Here is a 14,937-nt window from a genome sequence, read left to right on the forward strand (position 1 = left end):
ATATTCTATTTAGGAGCTGCGAACCAAGTGGAAGAGTCTAGCCCCACCGATGGTGAGAACAACATGATGAACTTGAATGCATCATATGCCAACCGCCATAGTTTCATCTTGACAGGTATCCCAGGAATGCCAGACAAGAACTCATGATTGGCCTTTCCCCTGGGATTTCTCTACACACTTACACTCCTGGGAAATGGTACCATCCTAGCTATCATCAAGGTGGAGCCGAGTCTCCATGAGCCCATGTACTACTTCCTCTCTATCTTGGCTCTCACTGACGTTAGTCTCTCCATGTCCACCTTGTCCTCCACGCTCAGCATATTCTGGTTTAATGCCCCTGAGATTGTTTTTGATGCATGCATCATGCAGATGTTCTTCATCCATGTATTTGGAATAGCATAACCAGGAGTCCTAGTGTCCACGGCCTTTGACAGATTTGTGGCCATCTGAAACCCATTACACTATGCTTCCATCCTCACTCACAGTGTTATTGGAAAGATTGGAATAGCTGTCCTCATCCGGGCAATCTGTATGGTCTTCCCTGTGCCCTTCCTTATAAAGCATCTACCCTTCTGCCATTCCAATGTCTTGTCGCATTCATATCATCTTCACCAAGATATGATGTGGCTAGCTTGTGCCAGCACCCGTGTCAACAGCCTCTGTGGCTTCATGGTCGTCATCTTCACACTGGGGCTCGATGCCCTCCTCATTCTAATGTCTTATGTACTCATCCTGAAGACTGTGCTGGGCATTGCCTCCAGAGGTGAAAGGCTCACAACCCTCAGCACCTGCCTCTCTCACATGTCTGCCGTGTTCCTCTTCTATGTTCCTTTCATTGGTGCCTCCATGATTCACAGATATGGAGAACATTTATCACCAGTAGTGCACATGCTCATGGCCAATATATACCTACTGCTCCCCGCTGTGCTAAACCCCATTGCCTACAGTGTGAAGACCAAGCAGATTCGAAGAAGGATCATTCAAGTGTTCCAGAGGAGAAAAAATAGGGTCTAGTAGAATAGAATCATGTGTAAGAAGTAGAGTAAGTATCCACTGGAAGAATTAATTATTTAATTTTCCACAGTTACGGTGCATCAAATTTTGTACATCTGGGGAAATGCAGGAATGGGTAAGGCTTGTGGGTGAAGATACATAACAGGTCATTTTTGTTCTGTATATACCGTATTTTGGAATGTGTGCATTTTGACTTATGGTATCACAAAATCTAAATCTAATTCATTAAGTAGCTTCACACTTTTCTTTGACACTGGAGATGAGCATCAGTGAGAACAAATTATCACATTCATCCAGATAACACTTATGTATGCTTATTCATAAAATATTAAGTTATATTTTACCCTTGGTTATCAATTTAATAATAATTACAGTAAGAAAGATTCAAGAAGTCCTATAGCAAGACCAAAGGTCTATATATTTTTCTTAGAGTAAGGAAAAGTGTTATAGGATCAAAAATTTATCTTTATGTTTAGGCAGTTATTGGTAATGGATATCTGTGATGAAATAAAAGTGGGCATATCTGTGGTTCCTTGATGCATACTTTTTTCCCTTTCTATGGCATCACTTTTTTACATATTTATCATAGTTCTAGTTTCTTGCCACATACTTAGTAGACTAATAGGTGTTCTGCCTTTGCTTTTTTGACTCAGCATAAATGACATTAATTTTGCTGTGTACTAGAGGATGCAGTAAAATTTTACTGAGTAAAGTTATTCCTGGGTTTTGTGTAAGGCAAGTGAAGATTCTCAGCATAGAGAAATTTAAAAATTGAAGGTACACAAATGTGGGTATATGTGCAATATGTCTGTGCAGTGAGTCTAGTACATGCTTTAGGAATTGTGTTAATCATTATACAACAAAGTTGCTAGAGTGATTACTTATTCATTCAATAGATATTCATTGAACACTGATGAAATGCCAGTGATGATGCTAGACCCCGGAGATACAGGGGAAAATACAGCAATTTTCTGCTCAAACTTTGGATGATTTTTCTGTAGAAAAAGATGCATACAGACAATTACAAGGCAATTACCTATTACACTGTAATATCACATTTAATTTGTTAATACGAAAATATGCTAGCAGATTTTATAGAGCATATCAGTAAATTTCCCCAACAACTTTGGGAAAAAGCATTAATCAACATTTACATGTGAGAGAAATGGGACTTAGAGTCATTGAGTAACTATTCAAGGTCATACAGTTTCCAAGTGACAGAGCTAGATTCAAAATATGTGATTGTATTGTTTGGCCCAAATGAATTGCATTTCTAATTTTTTACAAGTCTATCTCTCCGTACAAAATCGTAAGGACTGAGTTCAGTGTTAGGCTTTGTGTCTTCTCCATGCCCTGCGTGGGTGCTCAATATGTTCTTCCTGCTCAAAAAAAAAAAAAAAAAAAAAAATCCTACTTTTGAGAAAAATCCTACTTTTGAGTAGAACGTTTTCTGTGTTTCAGACCCCTTTTCAATAGATCTGTGCACTCAAGTACCCCTGCCAAGGAGGAATTTATAAATATACAGGCTTCCTTGTGTACACATAAATGCTTTCTCTGTGTTGGGATGTAGGCATGCCTGATCATTGATTGCTGCCTTATTCTGAGAAGAGAGGAAATGGAGACAAACTTGATGGAGTAAGGAAGGGCAGAAACTTCTCTAGTCACACACTGAGGAAAGGCCTGAGCTGGGACTCCTGGGAGATGCCAGGTCTCCTGCTTCTGTAGTGCTTCTCCTCCTTTGCTACACCTAAGGCAATCTCAGCCCTATTGTCCAGGAACCTTGGGAAAAGGATAATACCTCAGGGCTAATTTCTTCTGTAACTGTTACTAGACAAGTTGCCATTGTCGATGAGCCAACTGCTCAGTGAGAGCAAGAGCTCCCAGAGAAGCAATACTGGGGCTTACTCACTTTTAAAAATGCTACGTGAGACCTCTAGAACACAATATTCATCATTCACGTATTTCTTCATGTAACAAATGAACTTGTCCTATTAATACTTATGCCATTACAGGCCACTAAGTGCTGGGCATGCAGTAGTAAGAGTGATTTAGTGGACACATTTAAAACAACTTCAATTAATTATGAAATTTTTTTAAAATATGGCTGTTGAGGGCTAGTAAAACAGAAGACACATTAAAGAGTTCCTTGAAGTTCCTGAAGAAATGAATGAATGGATGAATTTTCCCCATGCCTTGTGCTATTCAATAAAACTATCTTCATAAAGTTGATAACTCAAACCACCATCCCAGTTGGTCCACAGCCTATGTGACCACATGTTAGGCTTCTCTATTCCTTTCCCAGAGCAACATTTACCCCTCCTGGAACAGACTTTCCCTTCCTAATGTCTTGTCCATACCTTCCTACTGCAGAGACCGTGCGCTATGATTGCCCTGTTTCTGGTGCCAAGAGAACTCCTGCTGCAAATCTGGCTTAAACATCCACTGAGCCCTTTCTACTCAGTCAGGAAACCAATTAACATGGGGAGATAGAGTGAGAAGGTATCCTGCTTCTCTTTCTTCCCTGTAGGCCTTGGTCCTTTTTTCAAAGCATGAGATTTCAAATGGAGCTGGCACATTCAAGAAGCAGAAATTGGCACAAGTAAAATTTATCTTTTATTCTCTCCCTACGGAACAGTTTTCTGCAACTTCAGGGGCATCATTAAATTGAATGACAATGTGAATTCCTCCTCAGAGTTATGTAGTCCACAACCTTTTGCTTACACATTTCTTTAAGACTTTTACCTGATTTCTTAGAGAGACTCAATTCCCACCTAGTGGCTCTGTTTATTTACTTATGTGTTTACTGTTTTCCCACTTTTTGAGTTTTTCTATTTTCTGGCTCAGAGAGAAACCCAAAGTTGCTACTTGGATTCCTTGGTTTCTGTTTCCTCATCTACAAGGTATATTTGGATGAGCTCATTTACATATTATACATGTCTTTCATGATGGCCACACTTAGGATAGACACGTGGAGAACTGAAAACCACAAACTGAGAGCCCAGCCTCATCTGGGGTAGAGACGAAGTAAAGGGAAGGGCCATGCTCTGCAAAATCAGGCAGCACATTGCCTGGGCCTTTCTTTCCTTCCCTCTCTGGCTTTCAAACCTCCGACCTCAGTAGACAGAGTAGGAAGAGCCAGTGACTTCAGGATTTGTAGGCCAAAATTAAACATTAAAATTTTTAATGTCAAGGTGGGATAACAGGACCTCGCACTCCTGCTGCCTTCAGCCTAGTCATTTTCTTGGGGAGATTTGGGCCATAGGCCTACCCACACAGCATAAACGCCAACAATAATATAAAGCAAACATTATCTGAGACAAGTCTTAATTAATTTAGAAGTTTATTTTGCCAAGGTTAAGGACATGTCAATGACACAGCCTCAGGAGGCCTTATTGACCTGTCCCAAGGTGATCAGGCTACAACTTGGTGTTATACATTTTGGGGAGACATAAGACGTCAATCAATACATGTAAGGTGTACGTTGGTTCAGTCTGGAAAGGCAGGGCAACTGAAAGTGGGGGCTTCCAGGTCACAGGCAGATTCATAGATTTTCTGACTGGCAATTGATTATTATCTAATGACCTGGAATCAATAGAATATATTGTCTGGGTTAATATAAGGAGTTGTAGAGACCAAGGTTTTATCACACAGATGAAACCTCCAGGTAGCTGGTTTCAGAGAGGACAAATTGGAAATGTTTCATATCAGACTTAAAGAGTCTGTTCTACCAGTCTTATGGTCTGTGTTGATGTTAATGGTAATGAGGCATGCCTGACTTCACCTTCTCATCATGGCTTGAACTAGATTGACAGGTTAACTTTAGAATGCCCTTAGTTGAGAGGAGGGATCCATTCAGATGGTTTGGGGGCCTAGGATTTTATTTTTGTCTTAAAATACTTAACATGCAGAGTATTGAAAGTATGTGTTTTAGGTCTTTACTGGCATGTGCCTATCACCTCCCTTGAATAGAAAGATATTGCTTCCCACATACTTATTGATGCCTCCTCTGTGTTAGGATTTGCCAACATCTGAGGTAAATAAAGCAAGATTTTTCTTCATGGTGGATAAGACATAGAGGCACACACAGAGCCAGATCATTAGGATATAAAGAAGTCAGTAAGTATGATGAGAGTAGAATGGAACAGGCACTGTAGGAGGGCAGAGGTAGGGTTCTAAGGAAGACCTGTAAACTTTATCTCTACATCCCAGGCACCACGCGTTGCACTGGGTACACAGCCACTGGTCAAAAAATGCTTGTTGATTTGAGTATGAAATGTCAGCATCCTAATAGCACTGTGCTTGGTTCTGTGCAGAGTAGACATCACTGAGGAGGCATTGCCCTTTGGAAAATACTCTAGAACCGAACCCTGACATCACAGTATGATTCTGAGTAATGTTTAAAAACCACAGTAAGCTGACTTACTGGGGTCCACCTTTGAGATGTTCTATCTGGCCTCTCTTAGTCACTATGATCATAGATTTGTGTTATTTGAGGGAAGAGAGGCACTGTGGTGACTCTGCCAATTAACACATGGAAAATGGAGTCCCTCACTCAATGTACTCACTTGAGAGCTTTTGTGAATGAGTATAGACACACTCTAGGTTAGTTACGTATTTCATGTCATGGACACTGGGAATCTTCAAGTTGTAAGGAAGAGAATTGTCTATTTTCATTGATTCAGAATACCTAAGGTAGCTTACAATCATGATAGTACAACACATCTTAAATAATAGTTTCAATATTGGAGCTAAAACTGTAAAAATTCAGTATTTTGATTTTGGGTAGAAATCACACAAACTAGATGCTATGTTTGTCAGTTTCTTTCATTCCTGATTCTATCCCCATTCTCCAGCAAAATGCTGGGTGCAGAGTAATTGCTTAATATATTGCTTGAACAGGAATTTAAAATGTTACAAACATTTTAATTTTTATAAAAAGAGGTGAGCCAGAGACAATTTGCTATTTTATAACAAACCTATCTTATTTGACAATGTGTTAGTCCATTCTCGTAATGCTATGAAGAAATACCTGAGATTGGATAATTCATTTTGAAAAAGAGAGATTTAATTGGCTCACAGTTCTGCAGGCTGTGGAAGCATAACAGTTTCTGCTTCTGGGGAGGCCTTAGGAAACTTACAATCATGACGGAAGGTAAAGAGAAAGCAGGTACATCTTACATGGCCAGAGAGGAAGAAGAAAGAGTAAGAGGGGAGGTGCTACACAGTGTTAAATGACCAGATCTCATGAAAACTCACTCACTATTGCAACCAAAGGGGATGGTTCTATATCATTCATGAGAAACAGCCCCCGTGATCCAATCATTTCCCAGCTGGCTCCACCTCCAACGTTGGGGATTACAATTTGACATGAGATTTGGGTGGGGGCAAAGATTCAAACCAAATCACACAGCCTCCTTCAAAATGTTACTTCAGTGCAGACAATGAAAGGAGTCCTTAAGACTGAAAGTTCTGGCACTATAGTCAGTTTTGGGGGAGTGAGGCATGAGTATATTTGCAAATGCCAACTTTTGACAGTACTGGAATTGTTGGGGCAATGTATCAAATCAGAAACATTCAAATTCGTTCATTCACGTGCCTTTCTTTTTTTTTCTTTTTTTTCTTTTTTTCATGTGTGTGCTAGGTTTTAGAATAAATGAGTGAGAAACAGCACTACTCTCTTATGAAAATTATATTCAAGTCATAGGGACAGATGATAGATAAATAATAAAAATTTGAGATTGTGGTAAGTGATAAGTTGGAAACAGGATACGTGAATTGATAGAAAAGTTGCATGGCTCAGGAGCTGGTGAAGACAAGTGGGTGAGGAAACCTCTAGGAGAAGGTGGCATTAGTTGAGATCTGAAGGATAATAATGGGAGCCAGAATGCCCTCTAGAAGAACAACTGGGGCCACTGGAGAAATAAGAGCAAAGACTTAAGACAGACGAGCCATTGATGTGTTTGGAAGTATAAAAATAGTAGAAGGGCTAGAGCAAAGAAGAGAAGCATCACTATATTAGTAAAAGCATGTTGAAAATATGGAATATACTGCTCAGCAAAATCAGGAAATGTACTAATATGCACAACAGCTTGAGTGAAACTTTATACACATGAAAGATGACAGACTCAAAATAATAAATCATCTATTCTTCTATTGATGTACAGTCCTAGGGCCATAAGAATTAATCTATAGTGAAAAAATCATATGGAAGTTTCCCTGGTTGAGGTGGAAGGGGGCTGACTAACTACAGTGGGGCAGGAGAAATCTTTATTAAATGATTGCAATGTTCTTCATCTTGATTGAGGAACTGGTGGCTGCACAGGTGTTAGAACTCATCAAAATGTGTATAGAAACATTAAAATGTTATCGTTGCAAGTTATACAGTAAGAAAGCTAATTTTAAAAAGAGAAAGAGAAAGAGAAATTTTCTCATTCACTAATTTACAGATAGAAAGAAATTGGTCCTTTTAACTCTGAAATTTGGGAAGGATGAAAATGCTCCTCAGAACACCCATTCTTTTGGGGGAATATCTTCAGACTTCAACATAATCTGTTTTTTTCTGGAAGAGGCAAACCTGCTCCTGAATCCACTCAAAGCACCTTAATCTAATTTTGGCTTTAGAAACAGAAGACCTTGAATTCTAGAACCTTCTTCATTGGCTTTCTCAGAAAGAGCTGTGAAAGGTTGACAGTTCAAGTCCAATGAATTGAAAGCAAGCATGCTTTTAAAAATGGTTTAAAATGTTAATTAAAAAGAAATTACCATGAAAATATGTTATTAAAATTTCTAATAGCTTTCCTATCACCTTAAACCATACAATATATTCCATTCAGAAGAGAAGATCTTCCTCATTCTTTCCAAAAACTTCTGCTTCATTCTGAAATCCATTGTCCTAGGGGAATAAGAAAATGTTGGAAAAGAGAGACCAACACTTCAGCTCACCTGATCCCCATTGTTAGTTAGCAGCCTGAAGAAGCTGTGATCCAGCAGCAATTTTACATCTGGATCCCTGAGCTTCGATGGATCTCAACTATGCCACTGTCTGTCATCCTCTCAGATTGTCCATCCTATCTCACTAAACTTTGGCACTGAATTAATCCCTTACCTGTGTTTCTGTTGTTATTTTCATGACTTTTTCCCATACTAAAATTAAACATTCTCAATTGAGGATATTTTTTAAAAATACACTAAGGCCCAAAAAGAAAATGAAAATATTACAAGCCTCACTACTCAGAATAGTTTTTACTTTGATTTGGATGTATTTCTTGAATCTCTTTTTGTGTATATGCATTCCATTTTAGAATTGGCATCAAGTCTTAAAGACAATTCTTTATCTTTTTTCTAAACATAACATATCTTCATCACTTACTACATCTTTAGATACTTGTTGCAAATGTCAGATATTAAAAGGCATCTAATATTCAATTGCACATTGATTCATCTGGTTTCTTACAGGACAATATATATATGTTTTAATTATACTTTGAGTTCTAGGGTACATGTGCACAACATGCAGGTTTGTTACATATGTATACATGTGCCATGTTGGTGTGCTGAACCCATTAACTCATCATTTGCATTAGGTATATCTTCTAATGCTACCCCTCACCCCTCACCCCTCCCCCCTCCCCCCCACAATAGGACCTGGTGTGTGATGTTCCCTTTCCTGTGTCCAAGTGATCTCATTGTTCAATTCCCACCTATGAGTGAGAATATGCGGCATTTGGTTTTCTGTTCTTGCGATAGTTTCCTGAGAATTATGGTTTCCAGCTGCATCCATGTCCCTACAAAGGACACGAACTCATCCTTTTTTATGGCTGCATAGTATTCCATGGTGTGTATGTGCCACATTTTCTTAATCCATTCTGTCACTGATGGACATTTGGGTTGATTCCAAGTCTTTGCTATTGTGAATAGTGCTGCAATAAACACATGTGTGCATGTGTCTTTATAGCAGCATTACTTATATTCCTTTGGGTATATACCCAGTAATGGAATGTGTAGGAAGAATCAATACTGTGAAAATGGCCATACTGCCCAAGGCAATTTATAGATTCAGTGCCATCCCCATTAAGCTACCAATGACTTTCTTCACATAATTGGAAAAAACAGGACAATATTTGACTGGTTTTCTGTTGGGTTTTTATGCATAATGATTTTATACATTACTTTGTACAGGTTTTTGCTTCCAAAATTTTGATTATCAGAGGGGAAATTGCCTATATAGATATAGATATATAGATACATATAGAGAGAATACTTTTTAACTATTTTATTTACATTTCTAAATTTCTTTTAAACGAAGTGCACTAAGTTGTACTCCTACCAGTAGTGTAAATAATGTTTTTACCTTAATCATCTGTGAAAGGTGACATTTTTTTAAAAAACATTCACTGACGTAATAGGTGAAAATATTCTTATTATTTTCTTGTGATGATGAACTGAGGTCAACAAAGTTTTTATGGCATGTCTCAGAAATCTCTTGCCCTGGGCATCCTGAAATTGTTGCTTTTGTTTCTGGAGGGTTATCTACCTCCGGATCAACTGTTTACAGAGCTGACTCACTTATGGTAAGTAATAGTCTGAAAAATATTCATTTATGTCCCTAGATCAGTGGTGCAATTTAAGTGGTGGTCATTTTGTGACCCTTGACTCAAGGGACGTTTCCACAACATCCTTGGGTAACTCTGTCCCTGATCTGTTTGGTTCTAACTCTGTAAATGATGGGGTTGAGCATGGGAGGTACCAGCAGATAGAGATTAGCAAACAGGATATGTACCACTCAGGGCACATGATGACCAAAGTGGTGGGTGAGGAAAGAAAAAAGGGCTGGGATATAAAAAGCCAAGATGACACAGATATGGGAGGCACATGTGCTAAAAGCTTTGAGGTGGGCTTCACCTGAAGGCAACTGAAGCACAGCTCTCAAAATCATCATGTGTGACATACCTATGACAGTCATATCAAAGCCAGCCACAGAGAAGGCCACAAAGAGTCTATACCCACAATTTATGCTTGTATCAGCACACACCAACTTCAGCACAGCCATGTGCTCACAGTATGACTGGGGAATGGCTTGGTGTTGGCAGAAAGGCATCCTAGACATCATGAAGCAGAAGAGGCTCACCCACAGCAGCCCTCTCAGCATCACGACGGTCCCCAGTTCAATCACGACCGATGGCGTCATGAGGCTAGAGTGTCGGAGTGGGAAGCAGATGGCCACATGGCGATCCAGGGCCATAGCCATGAGCACCCCAGACACCATAAAAGAAAAGGCATGGATGAAGAACACCTGGATGAGGCAGGCATGGTACTCAATCTCATGAGCATGAAACCAGAATATGACCAACATCTTAGGTTGGGTGGAGGAGGAGAGGACCAGGTCAGTGATAGCCAGCATGGCCAGAAAGAGGTACATGGGCTTATGCAGGGTGTGGTCAATTCTGATTATGTGGAGGAGAGTGATATTTCCAACAACAGCCACAGCATGCATGGCAGAGAACGGAAAGGCAATCCAAAACTGGAAACTCTCCAGGCCTGGGATTCCAAGCAGGGTGAACGACCCAGGATGAGAAGAGCTGTTCCCTGAAGCCAGCACCATGGGCTGGTTAATATGTTCTCCATTGGGAAAGTGATCTACTCTCTGCAAATAGGAATCAAAACAAGTGTTATTATTGATATGCCTTTGGATGGGACAATTGGGTAATAGGGCAATTGAGTTTAAAGATAAGGTGGGATAATTTCAACCTTTTTTTTTTATAAATAAAATCTTGCAACATAAAATGATACTATTCTTTATTTTATATATATATATATATCATTCAAAATAGGGTAGAACAAAATGTGATCGCTGCAAGTACAGTTGTTTTTCAAGCATCAATGTTTTCTTGAAAGAGAATCTATTAAGGAAAAAAATCATGACAAATAACGTCATAGAAATTCTTTTCCTTCTATTCTTTAAAACTGACAGCTGATATTATCAATGTTTTGCACAAGTCTTATGTATCCCTCTGTTAAGCTTCTCGGACAACTTGTCAGGCTAGGAAGCCAGTGTGGCTTCAATGCTTATAGAAATTTATGTATTGATGTTGAGTTAGCTTAAGGGCAGTTACCATAAGGGCTTGGGCTGAAGGATAAATTACTGATCAATTACGTACCTGTAATTCAATATTTTATCCTTAGTGTAGGCCCCCCCTAAATTAGTGGTTAGCAAAGTTTTTCTGTAAAAAGTCAGATCATAAAAATTTGAGGAATGAGGCGGGTGGATCACGAGGTCAGGAGATCGAGACTATCCTGGCTAACACGGTGAAACCCCGTCTCTACTAAAAATACAAAAAAAAAAAAAACTAGCCGGGCGTGGTGGCGGGCGCCTGTAGTCTCAGCTACTTGGGAGGCTGAGGCGGGAGAATGGCATGAACCCGGGAGGCGGAGCTTGCAGTGAGCCGAGATCACGCCACTGCACTCCAGCCTGGGAGACACAGCGAGACTCCGTCTCAAAAAAAAAAAAAAAAAAAAAAAAAAATTTGAGGAATTTTTAGCTACACAGTCTTAGTTACAACATATCAATTTAGCTACGGTGGTGTAAAACCATCCATAGTCAATATATAAATGAGTGAGTATGGTTGAATTCCAATAAAAATTTACTTACAAAAATAAACTCCAAAGAGGATTTAGTCTACAGGCTGTAGTTTGCCAGCCTCCATCCTAGATAGTAAATTTTTCATGAACTCTGCCCTGAACCCTACACTACACATAGTATCTTTGTGCTTGGTACAGGGCAGGAGTTTAATTTTTAAAATCCTTAGAGAAAATAACAAATAAATATCATTATTCAATAGACTCATGATTGGATTAACAATATCCTAATGTTCTGATAAAATCCAATTGACCTTACCTTGATGCTGTGTCCAAAAGAAAGTAATGTTCATTTCTCCTTCTAAATGTTGCACTGCTGTGTGAATGCCACCCTCTGGTGTGCACTTGCTTTACCTGGGTTACTTCTACCCACTGATTCCTGTGGTGACTACTTTCTACCTCAGAATTGATGGCACAAAGCTCACTTGGTTCTTACGCACTACCTTTTCACTATTTAAATTCAGTTGTTCTGTGTTTTGATTGAAATCCTTAGTTCTTACCTCCTTCAAAGGAAGAGGCAAGAAGAGTATCCCTTCCAATGCTCCTTAACAAATTGCCTTTGGGAACTTACAGATGTTTCATTCCCTAGACCAAATGGTTCCTTAAAAGGGCCTCATAATGCCAAAGAGGGCTTGCTTCTTTCTAATTTTCCCAAGATTTATAACAGCATGAGATAAATGGGACTCTGACTTCCTAAGTTTTGCTCTAAACCTGAAGCTTGACCATCCTATTAAGATAATAGCTGTAGGTTTGCTCAAGGCAAATACTTCTATGTAAGCTATGGTGAAAATTGAAAGCCACATATTATATAGGGTCCAGGCACTCTGTTCTATCCCTTCTGTCTGGTCTGGTCTTCCCAAACTTCTTTATATATTCTGTTTGAGCCAGGGAATTTCCTTCCACCTGCCCTTTTCCTCTTGTGTGTCACCGTCTACTTGTGAGAACACACTTCCGCAGGCTCAGGGCACTTGGAGAAACACACTCAGACCATTCTCATTGTTGCACCAGGCAATGTAAGAGGTGCTGGTTAAAGGTGCAATTTATCAAATTGTACAATTATCTCTGAGTCATTGTACAAGGAATGACTATGTTTCAAGATACAGCACTGCAGGCTTTTAAGTTTTATTGTATCTAACGTACACAAAACCTCTGTATCTTCACTTTACAATGAGAAAAATAGGCTTCAGTGACATAATTTGCCCAAGGCCACACAATGAGTTAGTGTCTGGATGCACAACTGCACAGCCAGTGCTCTTAGTGGTACTCATGCCACCTGTGCTAGAAAACGATTAATTGGGGCACACACCCGAGTTGGGGAAAGCAGAGATTGCTGCCCTATCATGACAAAGAGACATGAAGAGGGCATTCCCAACTGCATGCTGAATTAGAGGCAGATCTGAATTTGCACCCAGGACCCCTGCTACTTCACTGGACTGGAGCCTCTAGCACAGTCTCCAGTTTGGCCTCCTGGCATCTCTGGGTGTGTGCTGCTTTCTCTGGGACGATGTCTTTATTAGCTTCTGCTCATGAGACTAAATGGAGAATTCTCCTGTTCTATGCCCGCTTTAGAGGCTGGTGAGTCTTTCAACTACTTGCAAACTACAGCCCTTGCAAAAACCAGTTACTGTCTTCTGCTTTACTCCTTCCCCAGTCTCCTTAATGGCCTTTTCATAGAGCCCCATGAAGTGATGCCTCTCAGCCTTCCTCATTTCATTCTGCTGACTCTGAATTTCTGCTCTCCAATTTTCTTTTCTTGGTGGACAATGGACAAGCAGAAGTGCCCTGTGACTCAAGACCAAATTGGGAGATGGGGACCCTTGCCAAGCACCTCCCTTTTCTTTCTCCACTTTTCTCTGCTGACCCATGGAATCTAATGCCTTCACTGTTAAAACTTCCCTTGTCTTTCTTTTCTCATAGACTTGCAGACTTAATAGAGTTAATGCTACAAGTCATGTGGAGTGGGCAGAGAGCTAACCAATCCTTGGCCATTTTTGTCTAGTGTGTGGGGTTTTTAAATATGGGAAGCACAGGTAATGAGCCTACTGCTGCTTTGAGAAATTGAAATGTACATTCTCTAAAAGGTAGGAAAATATGAACAATATAATTTCCCTTCTTGCCCAACTCTCCTTCCTCCCCTACAGTGCTATTTTTTTTTTTTTTTATTTTTGACAGGCTAGAAATCTTATGAGCCTAATGCATACTGAGAGCTGAAATGCCTTGTCCTTTTCAAATATTGTAGCCCCACTGATCACACTTTGGACTTCAGATTCAAGCTTGCTGTTTTCTAAAATAAAATCAACTTGTAAATCTTTGTGTACCTTTTGTTTAAGAAATTGGTTCTAAGAACCATCTTCTCTCACAGAGTAGAGTTCAACTTTTATCTGTGATAATGAGTTCGAGTCCCAAGAAAGTACTCACAGTCTCTGTTGGACTTCAATTACTGCACCCATTATGTGGAACTAAATACAGGCATCTGTCAGGGTGTTGCTCAAGTCAGAGAAGGGATAAAGGATAAAATAAACTGAGATCTGCTTAGAAATAGCTTCAGGGAAATTCAAACTCTGTTTTCTCACTGAAGTATCTGAAACTAAAACCAATAATACTGGATCAGGGTAACGCTCAAAACCAAACTCCTTCTTGGAGTATTTTTGTGTGGAGGCAGTATTCCTACCTTTCTAGGCTTACCCTGGAGGACACAGTGGGAGCACCGAGTCTTCTCCCATTCTCAGAATGAAGCTCAATGGCCATTGATCTCTAGACCTGAAGCTCCCAGTGAGTCAGGCCATTCTGCACAGTTTCTCGCCTTCCTGCTTCTTAGTGTTCCATAAGTCATACTGCTTTCTGGGAAGTGAAGAGGTGGCTGAGGCACAGGGATCCACTTGCCCTGAGTTCTACTGTATCTTTGACCAAGTACAGCATGCTCATAAGCAGTTCTAAAAAGTTTCTTGGATTCAGCCTATGTCAGAGACCTCAGATCAGGACCTATTCAAAGAACTAGGTCTGTCCTTTCACTTCCCCCAAGCATCAGATCTACCACTCTCCCTGAGCCTGCTGCCTCATATTTACACCAGCCTCCTCTGAGAATGAAGACTAAAGCTAGAAGTGTTAACCCTTACATTTCCTCTCTCCTCTGCATGCACAAATGAAAAGGCAGGATATTTGAATGCTCAGAAATGTGCAAGAAATTTTAATACTACATGAGTGTGAGTTTGTCTATATATGCATGTATTTTTAGTGCAAGTATGTATATTTACAATTGAAGGGATATTTTGTGCAATATGAAAGTGT

The 14,937-nt window shown here is 39.8% G+C and overlaps 2 protein-coding genes and 1 pseudogene across 2 annotated transcripts in view; 1 reads left to right on the plus strand and 2 right to left on the minus strand.

Annotated features, from left to right (window-relative positions):
- Window positions 1-14,937, minus strand: part of MMP26 (matrix metallopeptidase 26) — a 370,667-nt gene that overhangs the window by 143,223 nt on the left and 212,507 nt on the right. The gene's annotated exons all lie outside the window — the stretch shown is intronic.
- LOC107127474 (olfactory receptor 51H1-like) lies at window positions 64-1,014 on the plus strand (annotated as a pseudogene).
- Window positions 9,668-10,615, minus strand: LOC102121792 (olfactory receptor 52R1). Its single transcript, XM_045371385.3, is given in 1 exon segment — window positions 9,668-10,615. A coding segment is annotated over 1 exon segment (948 nt).

Source organism: Macaca fascicularis, chromosome 14, assembly GCF_037993035.2.
Source record: "Macaca fascicularis isolate 582-1 chromosome 14, T2T-MFA8v1.1".
In the NCBI taxonomy this organism is placed as follows: domain Eukaryota; kingdom Metazoa; phylum Chordata; class Mammalia; order Primates; family Cercopithecidae; genus Macaca; species Macaca fascicularis.